General features: G+C 44.8%; 3 protein-coding genes across 5 annotated transcripts; 2 read left to right on the forward strand and 1 right to left on the reverse strand.

The window, feature by feature from the left end:
* Positions 1-931: 931 nt before the first annotated feature.
* On the forward strand, positions 932-12839 carry LOC105280717 (potassium voltage-gated channel protein Shaw). 3 transcript variants are annotated; one of them, XM_011341445.3, is made up of 5 exons: positions 932-1499; positions 3317-3695; positions 4666-4860; positions 5034-6081; positions 6406-12839. In XM_011341445.3, the coding sequence occupies exons 2-5, from the start codon at positions 3369-3371 to the stop codon at positions 6435-6437; spliced, it is 1602 nt and encodes a 533-aa protein (XP_011339747.1). In that variant the 5' UTR covers positions 932-1499; positions 3317-3368; the 3' UTR covers positions 6438-12839. The 3 variants fall into 3 exon arrangements, with proteins under 3 accessions (XP_011339747.1, XP_011339748.1, XP_011339745.1); XM_011341446.3 differs by having other exon boundaries at positions 6409-12839; XM_011341443.3 differs by having other exon boundaries at positions 933-1499; positions 6416-12839.
* A 374-nt stretch (positions 12840-13213) lies between these two features.
* On the reverse strand, positions 13214-17951 carry LOC105280719. Its single transcript, XM_011341447.2, has 6 exons — positions 17602-17951; positions 17218-17367; positions 14821-14981; positions 14356-14458; positions 13580-14163; positions 13214-13494 (listed from the first exon to the last, which is right to left on the reverse strand). The coding sequence occupies exons 1-6, from the start codon at positions 17843-17845 to the stop codon at positions 13276-13278; spliced, it is 1461 nt and encodes a 486-aa protein (XP_011339749.1). The 5' UTR covers positions 17846-17951; the 3' UTR covers positions 13214-13275.
* Positions 17952-18680: 729 nt separating this feature from the next.
* On the forward strand, positions 18681-26248 carry LOC105280720 (uncharacterized protein CG7065). The gene is made up of 6 exons (XM_011341448.3): positions 18681-18830; positions 20369-20479; positions 20693-21414; positions 21600-21706; positions 21838-21943; positions 22188-26248. Exons 2-6 carry the CDS (start codon positions 20408-20410, stop codon positions 24997-24999), a joined length of 3819 nt encoding a protein of 1272 aa, XP_011339750.1. The 5' UTR covers positions 18681-18830; positions 20369-20407; the 3' UTR covers positions 25000-26248.
* The last annotated feature ends 3 nt before the right edge of the window (positions 26249-26251 follow it).

Consider the following 26251-nt stretch of genomic DNA (forward strand, 5'->3'; position numbering starts at 1 on the left):
AACATACTTTGCAACCCACACGTGAGACGTGGTGCACGCACAAATCTCGCATCTTTACACTTTGTCGTACTCGCACCGTCGCTTTTCCGTCACACCGATGACACTCCTCGGCATCTCCAGCTCTTTTCATTGGACTTGGAAGCCACCGCTGTCTCCTATCGGCCAACAACCTGCATCTGTCTAGTCTGTTTCGCGAGCTAACAAACAGGCAAAGATGATATCAATTTTTTTCTATAGATTTCGATCGACTCGCCTGTGTCAAGGAGAGAGTGCACTGGCACGGTTGACGCAATCTCGTCAACCAAAGATGGAATGGAAAAATGAGAATTTCAAATTGCATGGCTTTAATCGTGAATGAGGTCTTGGCAGAAAATGGAGACAGTTAATTCCAGACGGGGATCGATATACTAAATGATATAAGAGAAGCGGGAATTATCGTGAATTTCACAGCCATCCAACATTGCACTGCTTGCGATCCAATAGTATCGATCTTTTTTTAATTTTACATATGGGAAACCTATACTTGTACCTCACTCTCAGATGTCTAACAAACGTCTAATTAAATATCTATCGAATATTTAACTTCTCCGCGATATCCTCCAATTTACTCCCTTTTTTGTACACATTTACTCTCTGCCGTAAATTATAAAAATTGTTTAAGTTTTATTTAAATTTTTTCTGCATTATGCCGAATACGTTTTCACTTTTCTTCATGAGTGTGCAAATGAAACTCGAGGAGACCGATAATTCTCTGAGGGTAACTTTCGGTCCATCATCTTTCGGTCAGCAACTCGACGGGACTCGAGAGTCGCCTCATCGTGATCTCGTCGTAATGTGCTCGAAGCGGATGCGCAAGTCCATCCTCCGCACCCCCTCGCCGTCGCGACGCCCACCCCCACTCTGATAACGGCGCCGTCATCGCCGCCGCCGCCGCCGCCGCCACCACCGCCACCACCGTCCTTCTTCATCGGTGGAGACGTCGCTTTCGTTCGAGATCAGTTCCGTACGCGCACGAGCCGCAACCGAGCCACCCCCAAAGTCCTCGTCTCCGGCACTGTCGGTTGGTCACGGAGACAACGCGAACCGGCGAGGATGATGGACCGTCTGTCAGTGATATGGAGTGGCGCCGCGACAAAGGTCTGATCGCGGTCCGATGATCCATTCGCGCGCTCGGCGACGGGGAAAACGCCCTCTGCGACCGCGGCGCGTTCCCTGCCTGACTTGACCTTTTACCGGAGAAGAAGAAAGAGAGAGAGAAAGAGGAAAAAGAGAGAGGAAGAGACAGACCGAGAAAACGAGGGCAAACGGATTCGAAAAGGACGTAGCACGCAGGACGACGTAGTGCCTACCTAGTGCGAGCCCGGCCATAAATCCGCTGGTACCTTCGTGGAGCGCCATCGCCATCGTCACAGCGACGATATGGAGATTGCGGAGAACCGGAGCAGTGCCGTTGAGATGTCGCGGAAGATCTCCGAGACATGAAGAGAGCGCGACCGAGGGTGGGTATCACCAAGCGTCCTGAAGCAGCGTCGATCTTCGTACACGAAGATCGAGATAGCGAACGTTTGCATGTGCTTCCAAGTGGAAACGTGTCGATCACGAGGATTTCTCCCTTCAGGGAAGCTTCGAGCTAACGAGGGAGGGGAGCGAGAATCAGTACACACGCACGCACACATACACACATATACACATGCTTACACGCCACCGAGCGCTTGCACCGATCACGAATGCAATTAATGCAATGTTCTCGTGAGTTGAATCTTTCCCGTTTGATCAAAAAGGGGTGTGAGTTTGTGAGATTCGGCGCGACCGTAGTCAGTGCAACCGTAGGACGCTCAGCTTCGTCGAGCCAGTCAATCGGTCCGACCTATTGCAACGTTCTAACGGTCTAACATTCATCTATCTTGTTCTTCACCGTTTCTTTATTCGCTCGATTCGGTTCGTTCGATCGTGCGCCTGCGAGTGATTTTCGTCCGTACGTGTGGAATATCGTTTGCGAAGCGAAACGTCGAAAGCAAGCGGTAATAATGTCGAGCGTACGGGGGTGCTTATCGGTCTTTCGTGCACGCAGACTATCGATTCTCGCGCGACAAGGGGTTGGCCGACGCCGCCTGACGCCGCCACACCGCCACCGCCGTCGTCGTTCCCGACGCTAATTTGTAGCCTCGGGCAATCGTGGACAAACGCCTCGTTAGGTCCGGCTGCCGTTGGAAACGGGGGCGCGATCTCCAATGATGCTCATCGGTCGATCATCCAAAGTGGCCGCCTCGTTCGTGCACGTGCGAAAATACGTGGGGATGACGTCACGGGAATGCGCACCGACCTCGAAGATTCGATCGGATTTCATCACGGTGCTAGACGTTTCCCGCCGCCGACTAGCGATCAGGGTTGATTTAGATTTCGCGTCCGTGCACGCTAATTCGAGGACTCGGGAGGGCACGTCGACCTCGCCGCACGAGTACCCGCCGGAATCCGACGTGGCTCTCTTCTCCCTGGTGGATGGCTCGACGTGATACATCCCGAGAGCGCGTGGTTTCATAATTAAACGACTTCGTGAGGGACAATCGCGAGCCACATTGTTGCCGCTCATGACTGGATATAACTTTCCATAATCCGCATACAAAAGGACGCAGGATTGGAAAATCGATATACCTCTCCTTTTGATTTACTCGACATTCCTTTATACGGTTTCACTGTTACGGTGGTGAAGAGTCGTATGCAGGTAAAAGAGGCTCGAAGCATCCCGCACTTTAATATTTGTCACACGTGCGCAGAAATTGTTCTCCTTTTCTTGTGTCTCTGCGTGTGTAACACGATAGTATCGATACAGGTATCTGACGTTAATCATTTTCGTTGCACAGAGAGTTGCAGTTTTTGCTTGCCGCATCACGAACGTGAGATGGAAGTTGAATGAATATTATCGTGGCGGGGACACGAGATTTAAACCATCGGAGCATTTCTGACATTTGTATTTGTGAAGCCTTTTTTATGGCCTTTAATTAAATGTCATGTGTCGCAATTACCACGATTCTGATATTAAGTAGAGCAGTAGAGCAACATTCGTATGCGGATTCGCGCAGTCATTGTCGGTTTTTGAGACGCGACGAGCAGAGTTTCGAGTAGCAACACCGTTACACGTTCCGTCTATGCTATATACAATTTGAATGAGATTATACGCGGGTGTCAAAACAACTGAAGTTCTGGAGCTTTGAAAATTATATTACATAAATGTTAACGAAACGTGGAAAAGCACTTTGTCTTTTGGCAAAGTTCAACAGAGAGAATGGCTTTTCATGGAAGCACCAACTGTTCGCAGATCACATGGGTTTCTTTGAGTCGGGGCCGGCGGTAGCAGAGCCGTGATCAAAATGAACCTAATAAACATGGACGCGGAGAACCGCGTGGTTCTGAACGTGGGCGGAATCCGGCACGAGACATACAAGGCAACCCTGAAGAAAATCCCGGCGACGAGGCTCTCGAGGTTGACCGAGGCCCTCGCCAACTATGACCCGATCCTCAACGAGTACTTTTTCGACCGGCATCCGGGTGTCTTTGCCCAGGTACTCAACTACTATCGCACCGGGAAGCTGCACTATCCTACGGATGTATGCGGCCCGCTTTTCGAGGAGGAGCTTGATTTCTGGGGGCTCGACTCCAATCAGGTCGAACCATGCTGTTGGATGACCTACACACAGGTATACCGTGATTGATGTCCGATTGCACCATGACGTGCACCAACCTAATCATACCTAAGCGTGGCTGCACTCGAATTTCGTGGAACGGACGCGCAAATCTATAATATTACGCATAATAATGGTTTTAATACATTAAATATGGAATATCTATGGATAACAGGAGATATTGAAATTGAAGGAAACTAGGATAATCATAATGGAATCGATAAACTTTTCCAGCATATATCGTATCTTTAGTTTTTGATTTGGGATAGTCTGCCACACACAAGTTGGAAAAGTTTGTCGATTCGAGTGTTTACCGTGTCGTCAAAAAGTGCTTATCTGTATACTAGCAATAAGCCACACACATTTCCATACGTTTATGTTAATGTGCACAGCTTAAGTGCTTTTAATATCAATTTCTTTTGTTCTTAAGAACAATCAGGTTTAATATTTCATTTAGTCTATTAAAAATAATATAGAAAAAACGTATGATTAATTTACATTTTTATTTGGATCTATATTTTTTATTTATGAATATCTCTTATTCAAGATATTATTCTCATACGCAGACCACACGCTATTGGATCGTTCATTTATGTTATCGGATATAAGAAATACTCTTGGAAAAAAACTTCTTTAATGCACACCTCAAAAGCATAATCCAATAGTACGTGGTTTCAAGAATTAATCGTTAGTGGGTGGAATCTGAGAAACTAGTTTGAATAGAACAATGCAGACTCGAGTATAGGCAAGACGGACGAACCTGCCAGTAGGCTGACCAAGCCGAGCGGGTTTCTTTTTGACAGTTGCGAGGAGGCGCACGACGGCTCGCGTACGCTTTATCACGCGCGCTTTATCTGTCCCAAGGCAAAGCACAAAAAAGCACACTCGAGAAAAAGTTTCGCAGGTACGAATAACGATCGTTGTTGCATCTCTCTCTCTCTCTCTCTCTCTCTCTTCCCATCCCCTTCGCCCGACGGCCTTGCAGCACCGGGATACGCAGGAAACCCTGACGGTCCTTGACAGGTTGGACCTCGACACGGAGAAACCCACGGACGAGGAACTGGCCAGGAAGTTTGGCTTCGAGGAGGCGTACTACGAGGGAACGCTCACATGGTGGCAGAAGCTCAAGCCTCAGATGTGGTCGCTCTTTGACGAACCCTACTCCTCCGTCGCGGCTAAGGTACGATTCAAGTTTACGTAGAATGACTTGATGAGACATATACTTATCACATTATCGCGTACAGTCCCTACGTATAGTAGCTTCTGCCAAGTCCTTTATCCTCCGCGAAGAAACAGTTTTCCTTATGTGAGACGAATTTACGAGTGAATCGCGCTCTTGTCTGGATCTTTCAGATAATCAGCATAGTCTCCGTTTTCTTCATCTGCGTTTCGATATTATCGTTTTGCTTGAAAACCCATCCGGACATGCGAGTGCCGATGATCGTGAATCGTTCGGTAAAGACTGACAATATGACATCCTGGGTAGTGGACAAGACCCGCACCAACGCCCACGACGTCTTCTTTTACATCGAATGCGTCTGCAATGCCTGGTTCACCCTCGAGTTCTTAATACGTATCACCGCGAGTCCGAATCGCTGCGACTTTATCAAGAGCTCTGTGAATCTGATCGACATGGTCGCGACCCTGAGCTTCTACGTCGACCTGGCGCTGCAGCGGTTCGCGGCCCACCTGGAGAACGCCGACATCCTCGAGTTCTTGAGCATCATACGAATAATGAGGCTGTTCAAGCTGACGCGTCACTCTTCGGGCCTGAAGATCCTGATACAGACCTTCCGCGCCTCGGCGAAGGAGCTTACGTTACTGGTGTTCTTCCTCGTTCTCGGCATCGTCATCTTTGCCAGCCTCGTGTACTACGCGGAGCGCACCCAGTACAATCCGAAGAACGACTTCAAGAGCATACCGCTGGGTTTGTGGTGGGCCCTGGTGACGATGACCACTGTCGGTTACGGGGACATGGTGCCGAAAACGTACATCGGGATGTTCGTCGGCGCACTTTGCGCGTTGGCCGGTGTCCTCACGATCGCCCTGCCAGTGCCCGTGATCGTTAGCAACTTTGCAATGTATTACAGTCACACGCAGGCGCGAGCCAAGCTACCGAAGAAGAGGCGTCGCGTATTGCCGGTCGAACAGCCACGTGTGAGGGCACCTGGCGCGCCGCCCGGCGTCCCCGGCGGGCCCGGGACCGTTGGACCCCCGGGCTGCGGTCAGCAAATGTCACATTTGCAGTCTGGCGGGGGCACGGTCACCGGTGGGCCTCACGGCCTCGGCATGGGTCAGACGCCCGGCGTCGGATGCACCGGCGGCGGCCAAGGACCACAAAACCGGAGAATGAACGCCATTAAGACGAATCATCCCAAAGATCCGTTCGCCACGAAAACAGGTAACTCGAAGCCGCTCAATTGTACTGTTGTCCTTTTCCACGACTCGTAAACTCGACTCTTCATCTTTTGTCTCATTAATCTACTTGGAACGTTTTTTCGCGTTGATCCTTATTGGGGTTTAGCAGTGAAGGGTGCAATTAATCTTTAAATGTCGTAAACTCGAAAGAGATTTCGGTAACTGAAAGTGCGTCACGGTAGATTGACGAGAGAACGACAAAGACGACGAACGCGACCTAGCCAGCCGAGTTTGCGAACTCGTGAATCTTGAGCTTCGACCGAACGGCCAATCTCTAGTGTCTCTTTTTCTTTTTTTCCTCGTATGGTGGGTTGCAGAGGAAGACCGGAGGAATTGTAATCTACGAACCAACGGGACCAAGAGAGCCGGAGGTTTGGATTAACCATTTGCGGTCGTAGCGTGCTCGGAGACGTATGGACGTCTTTCACTGGTCGGAATTATTTTGGAGCGAACGACGCGGCATGTACACCCAATTAACAACTGTCCTGTTAAATCCGTAAAATTTTATTAGGGTTGCTCTAAAGACGGAGAACGGAAAATGATGTAAAAAGAAAAAAGAGAAAAAAAAAGAAACAATACCTCGCTGCAACAAAGCATTGCGGCTTCTGTTGCCGAACGGCTAGGCAAAAATTAACACTGCCGGCGAGCGTGGCGGCTGTTCCGGTGTACGGTGACCGGAACGGTAAAAGTTTTGCGGCGGTTATCACCACAAGACACACGACCGCAAGGAGGTATACCTATCTGTTTATCTGGAGTTTGGAATTAACAGAGACAGGGAGGAGAATGCAATCCTCTCGACAGCTCCATAGCCGACGAGACCTGTGAGTGCCTCGAGACGAGTGTCGGGCAGGTTTGTCCATTTGGGACGTCGCTCGACAATGCACTCTCCCCTTCCCGGTCCAATTCTACACTCCAAATAATACGTATACCCATCGGAACAAAAAAAGTGATTGCGGAAGTCTCTCGGCGGTTATACCACAAGTCATCTAACGAGCCATCTATTCATCTAACTAGGCAAACTGTGTAGAAAATCGAGGAGAACTTGTGTAGCAAGTAGAAAACTTTCCTCCTTCCTTCGCTTCATAATTTGTATTTTTTAACGTTCGTAAAAAAAAAGAAAAATTACGCAGTTCATTGATAGAGCAAATAAGCGCGTCGATGTATTGACGCTATATGTCGTTGATGATCGAGGCATTTTCTCGTTCTTTCGTGCTACTTTACCCCTACATCTTTTTCTTTCTCACGCTTGAATGATATAAACGTCACATTTCTCATTTCCGCTATTATACTTTTCTAATGTGTTAACTCGCCTACTTTTTCTTATATCGAATATTTGCTACGGGGTAGAAGCGTAATCTCTTGTCGAGCGTTTCGTAGCTGCGAACGACATAGCGATTAAGAAGTAATTTCGGCTAAATATTATTGCTAGTCCCGCGAACGTCCCGTTTTCGGAGACGCAAGAGCATCTTTGACATCCGTTTCCTTCGGTTGGCTTTTCCTTTCCTTTCTGGTCTTGGAAGTTTTGCCAACTTATTTGGTCGCATGTTCCGCCAGTATAGCGATTAATAGACAAACGCAAAACGAAAATATCCCACAAGAGTGCAGCCGAATATCTTATACCGTCCACCAGACCGCCGTGTTTGTGACTCACGTAAACATCGCGCATCATCCGCGGCTTCTAAATATAAGGTAGCTGACGATCTTTCTCTAAGATACATTGTGGCAAAGGATATGCGCGCACAGTAGAAACGGGGACATAAAGTTTGTTATGTTGAGGCTAGCACGTTTCCATTATCGGTATCATCGCTTGGTCTATACACATTACCTCGATTAGAAAAAAAGATCGATTCCTCATCACGCGGGAGAAGCTATCTTTTGCCTATATCGTCTACATCGCCGAGCTGTCACATCATTTCCGTTGTCAGTGCGATTCGCGTTTTTTCATGAAACTCGCGCAAACGGCAAATCGGTCGAACGACGGTGAAAATTGCATCCTAACAGTTGGCTTTACGACGAAGATACAGATAGACCGTACCGTACATCTTTGGACTGTCGTTCTTGCCGCACACCTAGCATCGAATGCGTTTTGCCCGATCCTGAGATCCGTAGTCTCATCGCGTGCTTGGCGACGACAAATGTGGCTGTTTGATTCCCTTATCACGCGCGCATGGTGCTATTACGCGCAAATCCTCCACTAGACAAATAACACCCGGAATCACTCAGCCACCATCATTGAATAGCAAGGCTAAAACGCCGTAATGAAAATGTAGACGTAACGGACGTCTCTCCGTTGAAGTGGATTCTCGATAATCGGGATCAGACGGCCAACTTTGTGCGACGAACGTGGGAGGAATGCGGATCCGTATCACTTTGCACACACCGTGAATATCGCCGGGACCAATTCATGTGAGCTCCTCTGCCCTCCCCAATACTCGAGATATCATTTGTAATATTAGTAGAAAAAGAACAGCTCCGTGTGTTCTTGTCCCCTTGGCGCATCGACTTGTAAGCTCGGAGTGCAGCTCGTTCCGCAGCTCGTAACTCGACAGTATAACGGAGCGTCTCTCTTTCTACATATACAATATCTGTCGTGCCTAAGAGCAGGAGGAGGAGAAAATCGACGGGAAAGGACGATAAAAGCATATCATGTAGATGTATGTGCGATCGAGTGTACAGAATCTCGCGAACAACTGGCAAACACTTTGCGGACAATCGTCGCTTCTTCGATCAAATTAATCGTACTCGCGCGCGTTTCCGTTCCGAGGAAGTCAAAATGGAACAGACCGTTCTTTTTCGGACCAAGGTCTTGATCACGCGCCCATCGATCACGTCACTCCCGTAAATTTAATAATAACGACTAACATCTCTGTGATGCGAACGATCGTGTATCCGTTTCTCTTTTAATCCGAATCATCCACCCACGCGACGAGAGATCAATCACGTCATTCGATACCCACGTTAATGAGACTGCGAAAGATATTCCTTAAGATGACACACATTTTCGACTTTAAACGATACCTCAAATCGTTTCGGAGATATTCGCGCGTTGTCATTCGTGACACTTGTCGCGAAGGGAGTCGAATACGTACATGTCACATCCTCCCCTAATCCGGTCGTGCCTAAAAGTTTGTACGATTAATTTGTTGATTGACGGACCCTTTTGCTCATTCGTCCTCATTTACGTGCGGTGTTTTATCGGTGTTTGAGTTTGCATTCACTGCTCACAATCGCCCCGGTTCTTTGTGCCTTAAAGACTGGTTCTCATACATCGAGGTTGTGCTGATTGTGCATCGAGTTGCAGTACGCAACTATCCTGATGACTTTGTCATTAGGGACTACACTATCAAATAATTTTATTGAAAAATGAGAAAAATTGACGCTCGCACTCGTTAGCCAATCCAATTCTCAATGATATTATCAATGATCGAATATATATCTCAAGGCGTATGTGCCTCAAGAATTATCTTGATTAAACGGGGAGCGACAGAACGGTTCAAGTATACGTCCACGTTTGCATTGAGTGACATGTAAATTTAATGTGTAAATTGACAGGTGTAAATAGATGCGCGCGTACTACTACCGAGTGGAAGTAACGCGTTCGCGATTTTACATGTGACACAATATACGGTGATGCACAATCGTTATGCAATCCCGTAAGTGAGGAGACCAGCCACGTATAATTCGATCCTGACTAGACTATACCACGTATCGGCAATACGAGTGCATTCACGCACATGTACGTATATTTCACGGAATGTTCGCATGCATGTTGCAATACTCAACGTTGTTGACCTGAAACAAGATAGCGAGAGAAGGTAGCGCAAACGTTTCCATTAGATAGATGCGTGCTGAGAATTTGAAATTTTTTCTTCCCTTTCGCAACTCCCGAATAAAGCTGCATGAATCAATCTAAGCGCACACGCATAAATACACTCGTAAGAATTATCCTTCCTCGAACCGTTCAAGCGAATTCGATCCTTTCGGCTTTCCTCGCGGTAGTTTCTCAAACCAGTGAGTCTGACATAATATCTCATAAATCAGCCGACTTGGCAGCAATTTGCGCTAAATTTCATCGGGACAAGATTGTTTCGACTCAAGTCGTCAAGTGGAAAATTTTCATTTTCAATCGAGCCGATTCAGGGCTGAAAATTGAAAGACGGAAAATTGAAAGAGGATGATTTGAAAAAAGAGAGAAGAAGAGAGTTGTGTAAACGGTGTATATTTCTTCGACAATTAAGATAATCGCGCGTAGAATCATCGATGGCCGAAGATACGTTTACCCTATCTTAAATGACCTAATGTCAAAGTGATCAGAAAAATGGAGAGGGGAAGGGGGAAGGAGAAGAGGGTATTGAAGAAGGGAAAAAGATGCATATCCGCGGCGGGTACAATGAGCACGCACGCACAACAGTTTTTAAAGGAGGAGAAGCGAGTATATACGGACTCGTGTGTACGTGCGTTTCGCGCACGTTGTTGCTCTAGTGCTGCACCAGCTAGCGACTTGTCGTGGTACCTACTCATCTCTCGTGACGGCCAGTAACATTAGCATAATTTCTAACAATGTGTGTTTGCCGCTTGCGGTTACCATCACGTTCGCTCCTTGCTTTACGTTAATAACACGTAGGATTGCCAGACGTCTAGATTTTTCGTTCGAATTGTCCTCTGATTTCCGACGTACAAAGTACTCCTCCGTGTCTTGTATCGAGTTTAGCCCACTTTAGGCCTCGACGTGAGTAGGACTATGATAATGCACGCTAACGCTTTACGGCCAGTCGAAATTGATTGACAAGTATAATTTGCTCGTTGTAAACAAGTTGACTTTGTCCTGGATGCGCACATGGAAATCTTATCGTTCGTTCCTACCATCGACATGTATTTTATGCAAATTTATAATTCGATGCAGAAATTGCCCGACACGTTCCGCGTCGTCGCACAACTTTGCGAATGTTGCTCCGAATCTGAAAGATCTGGCAATCCCAATAGTCTGGGGCTCTCGTCTTTCCGAAACGCGTTTTCCGTTGGTTCCGCTATTGTCCACTTCCCGGATCAAGGGTGGAGGTCCAGGTTTTCTAATACCAAATTTTCTAACACGTAGCATCGGTTAATTAATTAATAATGTGCAGGTTGTGCGAGTCCTCGCATTCGAATCGCATTCGAATTCGAATAATTTTCTTTGCGCGCTCAGATGGCACTTTGGACAATCCATAGCTTCGACTGAGACATGTAATCTCTGATACGTGACTGGATATTTTCGATAACTCTCCCCGTGGCATTATATCGGCAAAAGGAACTCGCGCGCGAGGCGTTTGTTACACGAATATGAAAGTTGCAGTCTCTCAAAGTTGCAAGTCGATTCGTCTCCCGGCTCGAGCAGACCTCGAATCAGTCAACGGATGTCCAAGAGCTTCGGGCGAGTACTCGTACATCTCTGGATCTAATATTACCTCACGAGCATACGTACACGCATACACACGTACTGTCATTTACTTGAGTCTCGCGTTGCCTGCGCACACCATAATCATCACGAATTGTACAGTACTCCGTTTTATCGCTGGACGATGTAAATATACAACGACAAACGTCCGACAGTTTTTTTCGGGATCACGTAGCTCAATCGGATGCGGTGGGGTGCTTAACCGGATCCGGATATAGATTCGTGTCACAGAACGTTTAATTCCCCGGAAAACGAAATTATCGCGTTAGGCATGTTTCTATCTATACGTAACGCGCACGACACGCTGAGATTCGACGGCGCATTCCGACGTAGCGGCTGCAACAAACAAACGATATTAATATTATATTATTTAAACAAGAGCGATAATGAAGAAATCGTTTCACCTACGTCGTAGATAATAGATTTTAAACTATGATTCTTTTTTATGGTGGATTCACTCCAAAGTGAACGGCCTCAGGACTGCGCGGGTTAAACGTCCCACGAACATCCGAAGTTGCATCAGTAGAGGATTAGGACAGAAACGTGTGCCGCCGCACCAAGTGACCGTACACGCGCACAATCACGTACCCAATTGCATACACGTTCGTCGCGACCACCGCCCTCTCTTACACTATATTTAACGGTGTCTTTTGACTTGGTAGATAGAGATACATATGATTTCAAGTTCAACAAGACGACGTCGCCGACGACGGCACCGAGAGAACCGTGACTCATCGTTGTCGTCGAATTGTCTCTATCGTGTTATCGCTAACTTTATTATTATTGTTATCGTTATTACATTATTAATTATCATTATTATAATACACGACTCGTATATGTAAAATGACATACATATAAGAGTAATTTCTTATAATTTCATCGAGGCAAGACGAAACGCCCGCGTACGTTTCTTCTAGGAGAACCATTGAAAGTGATGTTGTCCTCGTCGACATTATTATTGTATCAACATTATAATTTATTCTTGTAACGTCATCATCGCTAATGAATTACCGTGATCGTCCTCGGCGCCTTCCGCAGCGAGAATCACCATTATGCGTTATACATTGATGAATGTTTTACCGCTGTGATCTCTCGTTCAAACAATCTCGAAACGGAGAGATCGATGCCTCGCGATTAATGCGTATCTGCGTATCGCGGCCGATGATTGTGACGAGTAATCAAACGATCGGAGAAAAAGATGCGGGACACAAAGGCGAATTATATATCTATCACTGTATCGAGAGTTGTGCGCTGCGTTTACGATTTAAGCTAGTTCATTTGTAAATAAAAACTATTTGACTCTTTGACTTTTTATCGTACTAATTAACGTCCCTTTCCCACCGTAAATCCCGGCCGTAAGTAAGTCTATCAACTTGCACGGGTCTTGTGCAACGCTCATATAATGCAAATACTAAATTATAAATAACTAGCTCGCGCTCGGTATATTTGGAAATTATAAAGCATAAAGAACGTATTTTTTTACGACGCGCACATTTTTAGAAGCTGCAAGACGATTGCACATAGCCTATGTTACTCAGGAAGATCTAAGCTATCCACCAGTGAAAGATTAAGAAACCGATTTTTTCAAATCGGTTTAGTAGTTTCTGAGATTATCCCGAACAATGGAACAAACTTTACCTCTTTATATATTAGTATAGATATAGATAGATAAAAGAAAAAGTTCAACAATGAGATATCTTTAATCTGGTCGACAATAAAGATATATGTAAGATAATTACATACTCAAGGTACGCAAGGCAACTGTTGATACGTGAGACACATGCCGGCATTGTCTTCCAATGTGCCAGCCGTGCTACCACCAGCACCGAATGCCACCCTTACGCGAAAGGGCGTAGTCCAAGTCTCCACTCGGCAGTTACCTTCCGCATCGAGTTCATCTTGACTGCACAACGAATTGCCGCAGTGCTCCAAATTGCAGATACCCGCCATGTTATTCCCCGGCTGGAAGGTACATTTATTTTATTGACTGCACCGCGTTGCACCGCAACTTGATAATCACATCACGCGCTAAAATTACGCGACGTACCGTGATAAATTCCTCGAAATCGCAAGGAATGAGTATCCTGTCTCTGCACCGTCTCTCGAGAAGAAACGTTGAGCGTGTGCTGGGAGCGAAGACCATTTCCTGTTCGATCGGCGATCCAGCATCCGGCATTCCAGCACCCGAGCCTTCGAGGACATCGGAGGACGTGTCGGAGTTGTTCGCGGATCCGGAAGTGCCGGTTAGACTGACAGCGGAAGCGTTTCCGACGTTTGTGCTTGCCGTCGTGGAAGTTACGTCGCTGATCACGTTGGACGCATCTTGGAACTCACCGGGACCTATCCGAAAAGAGTCTCGCGTGCAGGGCTGATAAACGATACCGCACATGTCCCTCTCTTGACGGACGCATAACAGATAATCGTGTCCGGCGAGGTATCTGCCGTTCGGCAGATAATTGAATGTCTTCAGTGTGCCATTCGGCGAGCGAAAGTATTGGAGACATCCGACTGGCGCGCGTTGCTCGAAACCCAATTGCATCACGCGCATTTCCCACATTCGTGACTGCAGTCCGCTCGGCAGCCGGAAGTTTAGAGTGACTGGTTCGTTACCTTCGCTCAAGTCCACGTACACTGTCGAGATATAGAGCAGCGCGTGCTATTTAAATTGCTCGAGAAATGACTGCGTGTACACGTTACAGAGTCTCGGCTCGCGCTTTGCACAAACGAATCAGATCGTAATGATAGATCATGATAGATCACGCGAAGCTACGAAAGCTACTAAGCGATTAATGGAGATTAATACAGATGCGTAGCAGCTCTCACCGTGTTGCCCGCTGTTCCAGCCGCACAATTCGAAAGAAGTTCTGCCGTTGTCGATCACCATGACGTCCTCGTCGCACACTCCAGTTGTTGCATTCGGTTGACCCTGAAATGGTTTTCTTTTCTTTTTCTCAGTTCTTCCACATACTTTTCTCAATTATATGCTTGCGCAAATGTGCTATAAGCGCATTGTTAATACACAAGTTCCACTATGTTATATCCGACAAACTAAAATTAAATTTCCCAAAGAATAAATATTTAAAGCAAACATTTTCGCGGTTTTTTTCTTTGGCAAAAAGAATATTAGTTTGGCTCCTGTACCTGTCGTGTTAGCGTATCGGTATTGTCTTGGCGACTGGTGGAATATTAAATGCAGAGTATTAAGTAGCATTCTCGAAAATCGATAGTCGTAATTGACCTACTCACTGTAGATAACACTGTAAGTAATAAGGTATCCCTGAAACTTACAATGTTGAAGTGGACGAAGTCGATCCTCAGCTGGCTGACCTCCGTATCGATCCTTCGTACAACCACAGAACAGTTCATAGGCCGGTCGATGAGGTTGGGAAAACCAGGACTGGTCACGTAGGTCAGATTATTTTGTACCTCATTGTCGCAGCTTGCCGTGACTGTAAATCATATTAATTGTTGGACACAGTTGACCAATTACTCCTACCAACGCAATGTTTTGCGTTTTTTCTACCTTTCGAAATACGTTTAAATTAGCTGCGGGGCACCGATATGACTTCGCATGCAGTTTCACTGACTCATGGCCGCATTATGCCAGTACGAATACGATGACAGAAATATAAAATACAGTTTCAATAAAGTGTAACGTTAATCATTAAATTCGTTCAAGTAATATTTGCAACCTCATAGTTGCTGTTTTTTTTATAATCCAATACAAGAATAATAAATTGATTCGCGCTTGAAACTTTAAGAGGAATCCAAGTTTCAGTCGCTTTATTTGCGTAAAACGATTTTCCCGAGGGACGACCTGCTACAATTACAATTTTACATAGCTTGATTTATGAAATCCAGCTTGAGAAATCTGCGTGGATCATGACACAATTGTCAATAATTACGAGCGAGAAGCTCGTCGAGTTTTCGGCGAAATTTCTTGCTGGAAATTCATATCCGCGTGGATAGATTAAAACGCGAATATCAACCGTTCTAACACTTTCACAGAATATTCACTGTAAGCGTCGTCGTGCGATATTCTCTCGTGAGCAGCCTCCCGGCTTCGATAACGAGTTCCTATTCAGGTATTCAGTGACCGTTTTAGAATCTCGGGACGCTATTCAACAGCTCGTTGGCTAGAAGAAATGTTTACTGTCTTTGCATGTAGATCTTACTTCCTCCCACGACGGGGAAACAGCTTGGTGGACAATGTAAAAAATATATGAACGGTTGACGTCGCTGTTGCAAACGGCACGCAACAACGTAATGTTGCCAACAAGATGATGTACGAAAACGTACACTCAATGAAAAGTACATGAAAAATAAATCTAATTCAATTCAATATGTTAAACGTTTCTGGAATAACAAAAGTTCGCTTGAGCACAAGTAAGTCATTGTACGACGTAAAAGTATCAAATTATGCGAAATTATTTTTTTACGACGCGCTGATGATGAAATTTCGATATCATACTGCACTGCAGAGAATGTGCTCACGTGAATGGTAAGAAGTGGTGTTCGGAAAATCGGTCAAGAATCCGTACGTACGGTCTGGCCCTGTTTTCGACTGCATAGCATGTACCGCGGCAGAAAAAGCGGACGGATGCAACCGGATAAAAGAGCAGCAAGAAGCGATTGGACGAGGAACTTTTAAGCGGAGACATGGAAGATGAAACGATCACGGACCAGTGATAAAAACTTTTCTCTCAGATTTCAGAAAGTAATATCAATCGAAATACTTGGTTATAAATTCGCTCGTGTAATGCACGTGGCTTTACTATTTTAATTTAATTTAGCTCGTCTGATCTTCCTCTTTTACGTCACGTGACAAATGTGTCGAGCTAATCTTTCCTTGAGAGTCGTGACACGGGGCATACCTTCTGGCGGGAGATGCGTTCGATCGTATTCGCGGATTTTTAAGTCGCGTAAACAAGACGTGAAAGAGAAGAAAAGGTGGGCCCGTTGGACCCCGTACGGCGCGGTGCTCATGACCGCGCCGAAAGGCAATTAAATAACTGTATAACTTGGCCTTCAAGTTCTTCCTCGTTGTGCGAGCACTCAGGTAAGCATACCGTTCTTTCTTTTTCTCTTCCTTCGTCGAGTGCTCCCTTTCACGCTATCGAGGAGAACGTGCTGCTTAAGATCGTCTTGAAACTACGCCGGCCGCTGTTGCGATACCGTTAAACTAAGCACAAGAGCGATGATCGATTCGACCGATCGAATCGATGGTGCACAGTGTAAACAGTTAAACACGAAGATTGCGACGATGCAATGAAACACGAGATAATATTAACCGAAAGTATATGATGTTTTTCTATGTATTTTTGGATAACTCGAAGGGCGAAACCGTCTCACGTATTTCCAAGAATCACAGAACAGAACCAGTCGAAAGAATAATGTGTGTAATTGCACACTGAGAAAGTTTTCAACAGATTTATAAATGTTGCCGAGATTTTGTAAAGTCAATTATCTCATAAAATTACTTTAGAGGGAGGTAATTTCGTACAATAAAAATAAACATTTTGCAGAAGGAGATGTATAAAGATATGTACAAAGTATCCGTTACAGCGGGCTTTAATATTATTCTTCCCTTAACAAATGCTCACAGATATCTCGCACGAGTTTTACGACATCGTTTTATGATGCCGGTGATTGGAAGGTATTCACGAATGACAAGTATATACTCACATACGCAGCACACGCCAAATCCGAGTGCGCACGGTCCATGGGATTGTCCACGCTGGATACGACATTCATACGTGTTCATACATATTCCCTGACGCCGTTTATCGTCGGACAGACACTCTTCCTCGACCGGGACGGGAAAGAAGTTTAGTACTGCGAATAAACGCGAGTAAACGTATGTCAGTATGAGGGAGCGGATCCATTTGTTCGTCGAGAATTGTTTGATGAAGTTGCTTCTCAAACTCTTCTGTGGCCGTACGAGCCAGGTACAAGCCGTACAAACTACAGAAGCGTTAAATCAACCGTGTAACTTGGCACTTTGATTCTTTCTTTAATTTCTTTAGTTTCCTCGTCCCATCCTCGATCGTTATTAACCGCGATACTTACCCCGGGGTAATCGAGTTGCGTCTTGCGCGAAGAGTTCGTTAGACACGGATTTCTCCTCTCCATGATCCGGCCAGGGATTCAATCCTAGGAGGGACCATTGATGCGTGATCTCCGGCATGGAGAGCAGAACGCCGACGCTATTCAGCGTGCACCAGATACAACTCCATCTCCCCACCGACAGGAACGAGGCTCTAGCTACCGTAACGATGCACAGAATAAATATCCCATGGAAGCGTGAAAGCATAATCGCGTCGAGGTGACCGGTGCCCGCGAAATCGCATTCCCGCCGTTGGTAGAAAATTGCAAGTACATCCGCGCTAACGAAGACAGCTGCGGACTGACTGTCAATGGGACCACGCGGACGGGTTAGGCCCACGCATCGGGATCCCTCCTGCCACCGGCTATAATATCCCCCGTTCTGTATGTTCCGACTTTTTGTATGTAGGTCGATCTTTATCGTAACATATATCGTAACGCCTACGTCGTAACGTTGACCTAACGACGACAAGAAATAATATTGGCTCTTTACAATTACAGGAAAAGTTTATACAAGTCGTATTATATGCTACCGGAACGTTAATAGCTGTGTTCACATTTTTCGACAAATATTTCATTTTCTTATTCGAGAGACGTCCAATAAAATTTCCCTTTATTATACGTATCAATTCAATTATCCAATCACACCTCCTGCTTTATAAATTAATTACGGCATGAATATGAATAATGAATAATGAACTATTACGTTTACATAATTGTTATAATTTCAGCAAATTAGACGAGAGTATTAATCAACAAAATGTTAAATAGTATAATTTAAAAACTCGTGGTTAAACAATGGATTAGGCTCGCAAAACTTTATGAATATCTTTATGAATTTTAATTGAAAGTATATATATTATTGTACTTTACGGATTTTTATGCCCCTGTATGTATGCGATCAAATCGTTTTCCTGTTATATCGACTCTACAACTCTTTAATAGTTTCCTGAATTACCGTCGTACGATCATGCGCAACTTTATCCTTCGAGAAGTTTCGCATTCTTCCCGTACGAAGACTGCTCCATCTGAACAGCAACTGCAGAACATACGATCTTACACACATGTGTACAGCTTTATGTTCGGCCTGCGATATGGCGGATATGGCCGCGAAGCGTTTCGGTGAGCCAAGTTGAGACAAAGATTAATCTGCGAGACGGAGAATTGAGTCGAAAGGACGATCCGGCAATTAGGTAAGTCAATTCCCTCTGCTCGCGAGTGCCACGGCGAACGTGGGGCGAAGCGCGGGAGCGTGGAACATCCGCGTCGGCGTCCGGGGCCTGTCGGAGGAGAATCAAGATGGAATCGCGCGTCTCTAGCGATTAGCGATTTCCAGAGAGATGAATATTTACTTTTGTAGCGCGGACGGTTTGCGTGTATCGAAACGAGTGCGTCTCGGTTGTACGGAAACGCGAGTGGCGCGTGAAACGTTGAACGTTTTACGTTACGCCACTCTCCGACTGCCATCGTGCTGCCGATTACATCGAGTTAAAACGGGATCAGTTTGTCCGCGCTCGGGACAAGCGTTGTCAAAAACGGATGTACATTTCGTGCCAAGTCACCGTAACGGCGCCAAGTGTCACATGCGGTTGCAAGCGATTGACAACACTCGCGAGATCTCTCCTATCTCAACTATCAATCAGCATTCGATACTTGAGCTAATTTGGCAAAGTTAGGCAGTCTTAACTTTGCCGCGCTTGTGTCTCAATGGATATCAGTTGAATGTTTCTGTGGTAACTGTGGTTCTTGCTAGTGAAAGAAACGGTTCTTGGGATTCTCTGAGATTTTCTTGAAGTAAGTAGTAGTGAGTAAGTAGCTGGAGGATCGCCCATGTGTATACTCCAGCGAGATAGTACAATAGAGCAATACTGTTTACGATCGCAAAGTGACCAAATAAATTTCTTTTATATCCTTTCCTATGTGTAAAATATTGTCATTTTTGTTACTCCATTCTCTGCGTATAAACGGTCAGAAAAATTATATTTTTCATCTGTGATTTTACTGTGAGATAAGTGTAATAAGCACGATGTGCAAGTATCTCAGTCATTCTTATAATTCAATACGTGCATATCACTATCAGAAAATTGTGAAATTTTATTAAAGGATATTTATATATGAAATTATTTTATTTTGAAATTTGGAGTTTAAATGATGCATTCGCTTCTCCGTTTCATGCCGTGTTGTGTTTCTTACATGTGCGCGTATACAAATTCACATTTATTCGTTTGTATCTCTTAGAATAAAATTAAGTATGACAAATATCAATGTTTGATGTATATACCGATTGTGTCACACACACACACACACACACATTGGAGATATTACAAATATATATTGGTCAAATTAGATATTAGCAAGTACAGCAGCGGCATGGTAAGTAAGAATGGCTAATTCAAATCTACAAATAAATCATGATAATCAACATTATGAATTATCACGGATAGATTATTAGGATATTAGGAATCGCGACTACAGGGTTGGCTCATGCATGAAAAGAAATTATACTCACAGATAATCTCCAACTATCTGTGTGAATGTAGTTTACTCATAAATAGTATCTGTTACAGCGTCATAATTTTCCTGCAATATCTTTTCCCGGCAATCGGCAACTGCTTTCGTGTATTTCGAATATTACTTTGTTCTGAATGAAACGCAAATACAATTCTGTGCCAACCTTGATGTGTATGACGATCATTATTTTCCTAGCCTTACGAGACACTGATTTTTTCAGACGAGTATTGAGAAGACTTTTGTTATTACGGCCGTAACCATGCAGAACTTTGATGATCTCGATATAGAGGGACGTAATCCTTCTCACTTGTCAGAAGAGGAAAGGGAAAAGGTAAATACTGTGACGGGAGATGCAGGCAGATGGTCAATTATTGCGCAATGTGCATGCGATAATCGAAAATAATCGCGGCAGTTCGCCTGTTTTGTACAGACCAAGTCGGATTTGTGAAATAACATACAGATTTGGCGTGTTGAAAGACGAATCTTCTATACGATAGAAAAGAAGGAGCAATCGTCCGTCTTACGAATGATTTATGTTCCATAGGAAGAGTATGATCGCAAACGTATAATGCGATGCAGCGTTACCGCCGAGGATGGCGAGCTAAGACCCGTCTACTCCGAGACCGAAGATGGTGATATATGGTGTCACATATGTAACGTCGCCTTGTTTGGGGCTCATAAATTGATAAGTCATAATTTGTGCAATCGTCACAAAATGAAACTGGACGAATGGCCATACCCGGTTATGCTGTGGTCCAAACGACCGGATGGCTCCAAGACTGTTGCGCCAGCGCAATCCACCGCTATCGGTGATGCCCTGGCACCTGGTGAGCCGGTACCACCCGGTACGGAGGACCAAATAACGCGTACTACCTCGATACAAATGAGCTTGGACCGACATCAAAGCTCACCGCTCGTCGGCCTCGAGTATTTGCTGGAGTTGGTGGACAATGACTCCTGCGAACCGAGTTACACGTGCGTTTTGTGCGACAAACGCGGTGATCCTCGCACCGTAATGGCCCACATTACCAGTTATAATCACCGAGTGACGTATCTCAATAGACACTTCCCAACCATATCGCGAGCAATTACGGAATTACCGCGTACCCCGAACTATAAGCGCGGGGCTAATGAAATATCGGTGTTAGTGGCGAAGAAAATTGAAGAGAAGTTTGGAAGAATGAAACCGCAATTAGTCGACAAAAATCAGTTTGAAAAGAATAAGATGCAGTATATCAAGAGAGTATATCAGGACGTTCATTTCAGGTAAGTCCGCATCGATAAAGCGATAATATTATCATTCAAACGTTCGATTCGCTCAATTTTTGTTTTCCGTTCAATATGATACTTTGAGCTTGCGAATAGAAAAGTTGAGAATCCTTCAAACTAAATTTCGTTGCCTATTTACGTTTATTATCGTAAAGACCAATGTGGCTGTTTCCTGCATACAGGGAAACGCCCGAATGTACGTTTATGGAAGTTTATGATGTGCGATGGGTGACAAATTTTGATGAAAAAATGGCTGAAATAAACGGTAATAATATTAACAAAAAGAAAGGTGAGTACAAAATGCACTTTATATATTTGCAATGCATCGCTGTACGCTATACATGACTATAGACTATACACAACTGTCGTTAACAAAATTGTTGCAATCACATCTCTCTAAAAATGTCTGATGTTATCAAGATTCCCATTCCACCGATGAGAAGATTGATGACAAATGTAAAAAGGAAGATAAGAAAAAGGAAAAGTCGCCAAAAAAATTAGATTCCAAGGGAGAAACTACAAAATCGTAAGTCAAAACCAACAGTATTGTATACCTTTTCTGCAATTTTCTCACAGCTAACACACTTCAGAAAACTCAAAATCGGAAACTTGATAATCATATCGGCTTTCTGCGTCCAAAAGTTTTCTTTCTAGAGTTTAAAAACAATTATTCGTTTATAGATGTGTATAAATATTTGAGATAATAGCATATTCTTTTATTTCGATTTCTTTGAAATATCGCGATTCAAACCTGATCTTTCTTATTTTAGAGGCTTCAAAATTCGTTTCTTCAACAAGGATAAAATCAATTTTCGTAAGACTACGCCGAAACCTGACGAGGAGGCGAAAAAGTCACCGAAACGTCCCTCGGATGACACCAAATCGCTCTCGTCACTTTCCAGTATATCCAGCAGTCCGTCCCCGACTCGTTCAAGATCCCGCGTGCTTAGTAGTAGTGGTAGAAAAAGAAGTTCTGCCGAGAGAAGCACAGGAAGACATCGTAGCGGTTCGCGACACTCGCATGAACGTACGCGCGGCCGAACGCGATCGCGATCGCGGTCGCGGTCGCGTTCTTTGCAGCCTCTTCGAGAGCGTGATAAGTGGGATAAGTATCGCGAGCAGATTAGACGCGCCGAGGAAACGCTGGATCGCGCTCTAAAGTTCCATGAAAAGAATCCCGAGAAGCATCCATCTTATCCGGACGAATGGAAGAAATTTTGGAACAGACGATACAAGGAGCTCCAGGCCGAAGGTAATGACCCGAGCAAGCACGATTTTAAACCGGAATGGATCGAATTTTGGAACAAGAGAATGCGCGAGATTCACAACGAGCAACTTCAACAGCGAAAGGAGGAAATCAGGAAGCGATTGGAATTACCTGAGGATAAACCGCCGGAGAAATGGATCCCGCCGAGGCGAGAACGGGAACGGGAGCGGGAGCGGGAGAGGGAGAGGGAGCGAGAGCGAGAGCGAGAGCGAGAACGAGAACGAGATAGAGAACATTCTCCGGCAAAGCGTAATAGATATCGCATAGAGAGCGACGATGAAGTTGAATACGTTGGTACGAAAACGGTCAAGACTGATTACTACGACCGCCACGAAATCAGGGATCGAGAGTACGTGTATACGACGTACTCTTCGCGTGGAAGAGGAAGCGTGTATAACCGTAATTATCCACGAACAGCGACGCGTTCCAGACCGATATATTACGCGACTCCATATCCCGTAAAAGACAAATCGCCCACTCCGCCTGTCGCGGAGGAGGTGTTAACGGAAGATCTCGAAGTAGTCGGTTTATTGCGATTGCTGACGGCGCTTGAGGGTCAGTTGGGTTCCCTCGGTCCTAAGATAGTATCTCTCTTGTCGAAGGCTTTAGCGGCGGAGAAAGCAACGCCAAATTCCGCTGAGGAGCTGCTGTACGACGAGGAAGTGAGCGTCCTGTTCGAGACTGTTAAAGAAAAGCTCAAGGGTCAGTTGTTCGCAGGTATGGTGGAGAAGATGGCAGTTACGGCCACTAAAACCGCTATACAAAATATTGCCAAGTTGTTGCACAGGGCTTCCGAGAACAAGAAGAAACTTGAAGAGGAGAAGAAGAAGAAAGAGCGAGAGCTCTTGGAAGCGTCGAAACCTACGCTGACGAGTTACATCAACAGAACCACGTATTCGAGACCGATAGAAACATCGACCATTAGGTCCGAGCCAGTGAGCGTCCCAGGTATCGGCACAATCGACAAAGTCGCTATTGCTCAGCAAATCGCTGCGGCTCTCGTCGCGCAAGGTAGATCGAACGTCTCGCAGGAAGAATTGGAGACTCTCATCAATGCTGTAGTCGGCATGGCTGAGGCGTCGAAACACTCCGATAAGCCTGTCACTGCTGCTGATTTCGTTAAGGGCTTAACGAACTGTGGTACTGTTGCTCCTCAGGGCACAGCGGAGCCCACCAAGCCGACATCGGCTGACTCCTCCACGTCTCCGAAAATGGAAAACCTGTCGGACGCCGATCTGAAATTGAAATTGCAAAGCTTCAAAGATTTGAGCACGCAAGAGCAGCATGGCCTCATAGGTTTCCTGAAGAAGCTCGAAGCGAGCGATCCGACGAGGGTAGAAAGACTAAGAGAGTTCGTTAATCTCGGCATGACGGTACCGTTGTCGACCGTGTCGGGTAGCGCGAAATCACCAAGTCCGGAGATGGAAATTCCCATCGGCAAAGGCAGAAAGAGCATATCCCCGTTCTCCGCACGAAAAGGAAATCAAAATCCAACTGATGATGGTGACAAGTGGAAACCTAAGCTCGACATGTTCGCGAACGACGAGGACGACGAGCCGCAAAAGAAAAAGGATAACGACGACAAAACTAAGACAAAGTTGGATTTATCCGATGACGACGATGATTACACGTACGAAGATATTTACAAGGCAGCGGATAAGAATGTGTGCGAGAACGAGAAAGCCATGAAATCACGCACCTTCTCTAACTCGCCGAGATCATGGTCGCGATCGCGATCGGGATCGAGATCGAGATCACGATCGCCAGTCTCGAACCAGAAGGAAGCAGTGAGGACGAGCGATCCGAACGCGATACTGAACGAAACGAAACGTCTGATTGCGAATATTATGTGCGATTTGCCAAACAAATACGTTCAAAAATTACATCCCAGTCTAAGTAACGACAAGACCGAGTTAGCGACAAAAACAGTCGAGCAAGTACCGGCGTCGGCTGATATGTCAAGCTTCTACAATCAGGGCTTCATTCCGAACAATCAACCACGACCGCAAGGACAGCCACAGTTGACGGGCTATCCCAACATGTCGAGTCAGCAGTTCTCAAATTATCAACAGCCGCAAATGTTTTCCAGTAATTCAGGATACATGGACAACGGTTATAATTACCAAGGTTACGGCAACATGGGTAATCAGGGTCAATACAGTGGGCCGACGATGCCGTCGAACCAATATCCGCAGCAAACTTACGGATCGTACGCTGCTCCAACCGCGCATTCGTCAAGCTACGTCCAGCAATCGCAAACGCAGCAATACGACTCTTATGTGCAACAACAGCAACAACAACAACGTTTTTATTGAACAAGAAAGCACTGTGTCCTGCTTAATCGATTACGTGTCATGCTTTTTATCATTAACATTATAGAACATCAATTTCTTTCTTTCTTTCTTAAATGAAGTTGCAAGTTTCGTCTTCTTTATGTACAGTTACATGGATGCTTGTGAATATGTACGTTTTGTGGGAGCGTTTTTATTATTCGCGCTTTACATGTTTCCAAGATAAACTAAATCCTTTCTTGAAATCTATCTCTCGAAATTCTCGATAATCGAAGTCAACATCAGCACGCCGTTTCCATTTTTATTCGCGCGACTATTCACAACTGTGATTACAGGTATTTCTGTATTTATAATGCGTCCGGATCTTTTGCGCAATTTTCCTCTAGACATGTATTTTATTCATTCGATAAAAGATATTTTTTCCATCATCTTTATATATTACGAACTATACGATACAGATAAAACTGTTGTCATGCTACTATTTGCGAATGGAATATCGAGACCCTTCGGTGTATGACAATTCAGCAAAAGTGCGCCAAGAGTACTTTAACACGCACATTAAATATATTGCGGAATCTTTTTCATACATCGGTAAAGATTCTCTCATCAAGCGTTCTCTCGCACGTTAAGTCACATTTATTTTCGTATAAGTTTTCATGTATCTGCTGCGAGTATGCGCGGGTATGAGTGCAGTGAAAGTTTCGTAAACTGTGTATATTGACCGAATATGCGAATCGAGTGACTTGTATATGCACGAAGTGAATGTGTGCAGTTGTTACGCGTACGTCGTATGACTTCGACCAAACGAAAGTAAGTAAAATAAATAAACTAGCCGCCAGGGCTAGATATGCTAAATTAGTTTCAACTACATATTTCATCCGTTTGTATGTATTCGATAAGATGATATAAAATTCTCATCGCGCTTATTGTATAGAAATTTCGATGATACTTGACAGAAGCGAATTGCAGTGATTATGTAATACATTTTAGTTTACGTTTAAAAACAAATATCTCGCTAATTTCATTGAAAATATATTTATCAGCGCAATTTTGTCAATAATATAAATAATAAAAATATGAGAAAACAACGTTACTTGTAATGCGCATTGTTTCCACTTCAGTTCTTAAGCAACTCATATGAAGACGTGTAATATTCTTATCAAGGTACAAATAATTGATCGAGAGAAATCTTAATGAAATAACGAAATAGGATAAACAGGAGCAATGTATATGTCAGTCCCTTTGAAAAAAATAAAAAATAATCTTTGCAATATGC

Source organism: Ooceraea biroi, chromosome 8 (genome assembly GCF_003672135.1).
Source record: "Ooceraea biroi isolate clonal line C1 chromosome 8, Obir_v5.4, whole genome shotgun sequence".
Taxonomy (NCBI): domain Eukaryota; kingdom Metazoa; phylum Arthropoda; class Insecta; order Hymenoptera; family Formicidae; genus Ooceraea; species Ooceraea biroi.